At 32.9% G+C, this 6281-nt stretch overlaps 1 protein-coding gene across 1 annotated transcript; it reads right to left on the reverse strand.

Annotated features, from left to right (window-relative positions):
• Positions 1-1357: 1357 nt before the first annotated feature.
• LOC114244300 (uncharacterized) lies at positions 1358-6281 on the reverse strand. The gene is made up of 4 exons (XM_028176063.2): positions 6052-6281; positions 4499-5004; positions 3367-3477; positions 1358-1797 (listed from the first exon to the last, which is right to left on the reverse strand). Exons 1-4 carry the CDS (start codon positions 6151-6153, stop codon positions 1614-1616), a joined length of 903 nt encoding a protein of 300 aa, XP_028031864.2. The 5' UTR covers positions 6154-6281; the 3' UTR covers positions 1358-1613.

Raw genomic sequence — 6281 nt, forward strand, 5'->3', positions numbered from 1 at the left:
AAAATTTCGATGTACCAAAAAATAACCATGCGTATATCTTCCTATCTACCTTTAAACGAGCAATTCTTGTATATATATTTATAATCTGAATCTCGGAAACGGCTCCAAAGATTTTCATAAAATTTTGTATACAGAGGATTTCGGGGGCGATAAATCGATCTAGCTACCATTTATTTTTAGAAAATGTTGTTTTATTCGTGTTTTCAATAATCAACTCTTCCCGACATCTATTGGTGAATAATAATACTATTTTTCTTAATTGAGGGCAACTAACCGATTTAAAGACACAACAAAATGGCGTTATCAAAAAAAAAAAAATACGAGCAAAGCTCGGTCATCATCTATTCATTATTTAATTTACTAGATTTAGCTTAAACTGGTTCAATTAGGTCGCATTTAAATAGAAGAAGACCGACAAATATAAATGGATCAATTAAAGCAATTTAATATTCTAAAACCTGATTCCGCTAAATCAATGATTGACGTGGAACATGCAATGTCCATTTCGAAAAGTTATTGAAATGTTTCATGAAGGGTATTTGATTAGGGCAGAATTTATCATGACATGAGGAGCATAAAGTCACAACATGGCTGGCTTTGTATCTATTTGCATTTGTCTATTTCTTGGGATCTTGAACCATATAGTATAATTTTAGGTCAATTCTTCTAAGAAGCCTCATAATCAAATGGTCATGAACTTATATAGAGCACATTTCAGCAAATTACAATTTGAAATCGCGATATACTGGGTATACTATTACAGTTATAGAATTACCTTTGAATTTAATTAATGAGTTTCTAAGTGGTGAGTTCAATAATAATGTATAATATAGATGGCGCAATAACAGCGATAGGTTAAAACAAATTTGGGTTAAAAATTGGCGCTTTTAGCGCTGTACGGAAATAACTAGTGCTGAGCGTTATTAATTTCCTCCGCGTTCTGGGAGCTCACAGGCTTTTAAAGTTTTTGTTGTTTATTTTGTTTCCATTATTTCCTCAATAAATTAATTTCGCCATTGTTTTTGGTGTTTTCAGTTTAAATAGTTCTTTCATTTTGTTTACTTATATTTATATTTTTGTAAAGTTGTCTTAATTATTATATTTAGTAATAATTGTCTAATTCGTTTGTATTTTACTAATGTTTAGAATGGTGTTATTTGTTAGTGTGTCCAAAGTAATGCTTCTTTTCTCATTTTTTTCTTGGTTCCTTTAATTCCATTTTATCTGGTTTGCTTGTGAGCCGTGAATAGCAATTTTGTTATTTAGTTATTAACTTTTATGTGACTTGTGAAAAATCAATACTTATAAAAACTGAACACAATGGAGACACCGCGGCTCATCCAAACATGATGATGCATGAATCGAATTATGCTTAATCACTGTAAATAAAATAAAACACTTATTCATAATTGCTTTATTCATACGTTCTACATAATTATTCTCGGTGTCAAGCTTGGATTGGTCGACACGGGAAATAATTTGGGCTGCCGATTTAATTCTAGCACGAGTACTTGTATGCAACAAAATGTCACAATTTGACAAAGGGTAATTGAATTTTTCGTTATCGAATGATTATTGAAAATTAAACAATTATATTATGTTAATGGAAAAAACTAAGTGAAAATTCCGAATTTATGCAAAGTATCAACGCCGATTCTCGTGAACGTATCTAAGACAGAGCCCTCGCACTCTGGGAAGATATTTTCGCAATTCCCTCCTGCTTCTCTACCGAGACGCTCTGCGGCATGATATTCGTTGTCGGTATGATGGGAGAGACTGTCTCTTGTTGTCGATGGTCTGAAATGTTTAGTATTTTCAATGAAAAAACCTGTTTTAGCATTAGTAGTGTATCTTTGTAGTGCATCCACAATGTTTGCGACATCTCACACCGATGACTTCTTTGCAATAATGCGGAAGAGAAGTGCATCGTTATTGCGTCGAGTTCGTGACAGTGGCAACAGTCTTTTGAGAATCATATCGAGCAAGATCGAGGGACTGCTGATCAATAGCCTTTGCAGTAGGCATTTGGAAGGAGAAAAAAATAAAATAAAAAATGTAATGGTTTAAAATGTATATATATAATGAGAGTTATGTGTTAGATTTTTTAAGTCACTAACATAGATATAAGTAATTACTACTAACAAAATGTTATGGTTTTAAAAAACAAAACTGAAATAAAGAATTAATAATAATAATAATAATTAGTTAAATAGTTGAACCCGCTCAGAACCCACCCGGTGTTAAGTGGTTAACGGAGCTCAAAACATGAAAGTTACCTACCACCTATCTCGAGACAAGTTCCAATTATTATAGTGTGATCAAACCGGATACCATCAGTAAATATGCAAATTACTATTTTTGAGTTTGATTTGACACAATGTTAACAACTTTGACACAATATTTATTATTCTTTCATGGTGGAGGTCATCCGTGAATGTATGTATTTAAATACATATGCCTTTAAAAAAATTTGATGTTACTGTGATAATATATCATTAAGCATAAAAATATGGTGAAACTAGCAAGAGACCTAATTTATAAAAAGACAAAGTACACGTTAATTCAATTTACAATTTATTGTAAATTATTGCCCTTCACGCCAAATGCAAAGTTATATTACTAAATAGTTCCTTTTCGTTCCGGTTGGTAGGTCTTATTGTGAGGTCCGTGCGACCAAATATCAATCAATACCTTGCCTGTTTCTAGTAGTTCTTTCGAAGTAGGCATGCATTTTGGTTTGAAAGATGACATAGCGGTTGTTTAATATTACTGAAACTTCGACTTCAAACCAAAAGGTCGGTGGTAGTCTTTAGGTTGACCATTTAACATGAGGTGCGCCGTGAGCTGGCTCATCCATCAATACACTAAAAAACTTAAAAACATGGCACTGTACAAGTCTGATTCTGAACTCTGATACCTGTACAACCCATTTACACATATTGATTGCTATTAAAAAAAATTGTGCTCGTTATTAAAACAGTTTTAAATGTAATTAAAAGACGTACTGAGTATTCAATGACGTCATCAATTATGTCCTTACAATTAGCAATGTTTCCGTACATAATACAACAAATCGCGTACACTAAATAGACCATATTTTTTACCTATTTATAATAGACTAACAATAATTTACTTAGAATTGAAAGGACAAAATAATTTTATTTTTATTTCCACAAGCTATCTCAGTGCATCGTTTACGTAAATTTTGTAAGCACACAATTATCCAGATTATTTTTTAATGAAACGAAAACGCATGCGAACTTCAAAGCAACATAAAATGAAATCGTCGAGCTCTAAAATTTAAAGGCACGACTTAAAATTCACGAAAGCCCTTTCAGGAGACTTTCATTCAAATCAAGCACTTACGTGAATAGTATATGTCCAATTTCACCTAGCAAGCCGTTCTCGTGTGTAAAGGGAACCTCGGCAGCCTCGCAGATTGTTCGAAGAAGGCAGGGTCGACCCGTGTACCCGTATCTGAGAATTTTCAATGCACATCCCAATAAAATATTCCGAAGAATTTCCGTACGACTTTAACGGGCTCCAGTGAGAATTTAAATTCGATTGCTGCAGTTTCTGTGCAATGGAGATTTTTAATAGTTTGAAAAGCTTCCTGTGGACCGTTGGAAGTGTCAACGTTCTTCATAGCAGGCGTGGACGAGGTGATATCGATACACTGTGCAAGATTTGTGTTTTATTTACTTCGTGCAAGTGATAACTCGGAAACTTTTATGCTCTATGGTTGTATTAATTATTAATAAATAATAGTTTAAAAAATACGCTTTTATAGAAAATCCAATTAAAAAATAGAAAATAAATTTTAATAAATTTGAATTAAAAATAGTGTAAAAAAAAATATATATATTTTAAATAAATATATTTTCTATTTTTTAGTTGGATTTTCTATAAAAGCATATTTTTTTAGTTTTTTTAAACTATTATTTATTTTTTATTTTTTTGTTGAATTTATTAAATTCATATTATATTCAATAAAAAAATTTAAATATTGCATTGTCATCGGTCCTTAATAAGTATGCCAAATTTCGAGTTAATTTGAGATGATGATTTAATTTTTCATTTCATACCACATTTCCTGAGCTCAAGACCGAGAAGTAAGACACATCTACTACATCTTTATTAAAAAGTCATTCAACCTAATCCCGACATTCCTACTTTACAATTTCGCTCGAAATACCTATACGAATTTTGATTTTTAAATAATATCATGTAGCCATAGAGAACGTCATATAGAAAATCAAACATTTTGTGGGATTACTGCAGTACTTATTCTGATCCATTTACTAAGCCAATGCTTGCCTGTAAATCTAATAAGCCATAAAATAAATATAATGTCAAATATAAGGTCAATGAAACCTAATTTCATTAACTCCTATTTTACAATCTACAAAAAAATCAAAGTAAACATAATTTGAAATTATACCCAGCTACACAAGGAAACGAAGTAGTAGAAGTACATTTAGCACATGTTCAAATTTACCTCTCCACCATATGCTCCAAAATCTTATAGAAGTCCCATCGATTCATTCTCTGAGGCTCTTCTTCTTCTAAGTTATTTTTGTCTATCAACTCCTGTCTTCGTATAGCCTCTTCTAAGGGCAATTTTGTACTATCGTCATCATCAGCGTTTAAAATTCCACCTTCAGAATAAATTAAAGATCTCTTGCGTCTGTCATCGAAAGTAATGTCGATCAATGTATTGTTTTCATTATCTGTCTCATCGTCTAAACTATTTTCTTCATCTAAATGTCTTAAGGTTTCTACGTCATTGTTATCCTCGAGGCTAGATGAAGCATCATCAGCTATTGTTACGCTCTTATCAGGTGTATCACCATTCATATCTCTTGATACGGTACTAGCAAATCCGTAAATACGGCTGGTATATTCTGTACTGTTTGTTGGTAAATCATATTGGAATTTGATTACAGTGCCAACGGTTACGGACGCCTCTTTCAAATCGACTGGTATACCGACACCAATGATGAACTAAAATTGAATATAAAAATTATAGTACAGTACAGGTACTACAGTATCTTAAATAAGATTTTATTATGAGGTTTTTTTGTTACATAAAAGAATTAACTAACTTTATGAACTCTATAAACTCTATTTTGGGTATAAAATAATATTTCAACAGATCGTAATGATCGTGCTTAGTGGCGTGCAATCGGAAAGGTTTTGTCCAGCAGTGAACTGCTATATCCTGATGATGGGGATGATGAAACAAATAGTAAGTAATTTAAATGGACACAAAGAAAAAGTGACTATTTCTTTAAATTAGAATCATTGTGATCACATAAGCACATGCTACAAATTTCTTTTCATATTTTAATTTAAAAAAACTGTTACTACTTTTATGTCGTTAATGACGAACGTTATCAAGTCTTAAGCGGTATTAAGCGATTACTAGAGAATATACATGCCACAACGTTAATTCTGCCTATTTCTGCCATGAAGCAGTAATGCATTTCGGTTTAAAGGGTAGGGCAGCTATTCTACTGCAAAACCTTAACCAAACTCATTATAACTGAAACCTTAAAATTAAACTCATGTCTCAAAGTGGGTGGTACAATTTACCTTATTGATGTCTATGGGCTCCGGTAACCATTTAACACAGGATAGACCGTGCGCTCGCCCACACAACTAAGCAATAAAAAAAAATTAAAATGTCAAAGTCTCAAACCGTAACATGTGATTGTTACGCGGAAGAAATATACATTTGGAACGTTAGAAATTGTGTGCGAACACAAAAAAGACGCCCAAACACTACAATAAAAAAGAAACAGAATAAAACAAGGAGATAATCAAGCAAACTCGACTAGAAAATTAACTGATTTTACCGAAACTCTCCTGAGAGAAGAAATACAAAGTGCGCAAACGAAATGAATAAAAAATATACAGCTCAAAAGGCGGACAGAAGCTAATTGCATTCAAATACACGAACAAAAAAGAGCTATGCTTCGTTAAATCCTATCCGTTGTGTAAAGACAACATCATTTGCCTAAGTTAATGTAAATTCTGTAAAAAAAATACCTGAGCTCTCGCTGGGCCTCCGTCGGGGTAGACTAGGTATCTTTTTTGTCGGCTCCCTTCGCTCAGAGACGCGAAGGCAAACAGAAATATAGGCAGGTACATCGTTTCCGCGTGAAGCAACGTCGATGTGTAAATACTGTGTAAGATAAAGTGGATGTTTGCTGCGCCTTCCGCTGTCTAAAGAACCGTTATGTTGTTCTAGTGATTTGGACCGTGCTCCGTCGACCCAG

The sequence above is a fragment of the Bombyx mandarina genome, chromosome 21 (assembly GCF_030267445.1).
Source record: "Bombyx mandarina strain Sakado chromosome 21, ASM3026744v2".
NCBI classification, from domain to species: domain Eukaryota; kingdom Metazoa; phylum Arthropoda; class Insecta; order Lepidoptera; family Bombycidae; genus Bombyx; species Bombyx mandarina.

Coding starts and splice junctions, on each gene's coding strand:
- LOC114244300 (XM_028176063.2), bottom strand. CDS start 6,153: ATGTACCTGCCTATATTTCTGTTTGCCTTCGCGTCTCTGAGCGAAGGG. Junction 3,478..4,498: donor TTGGAGCATATGGTGGAGAG/GTAAATTTGAAC, acceptor GAAAATTCTCAG/ATACGGGTACACGGGTCGAC. Junction 1,798..3,366: donor ATTGGACATATACTATTCAC/GTAAGTGCTTGA, acceptor TAAACATTTCAG/ACCATCGACAACAAGAGACA.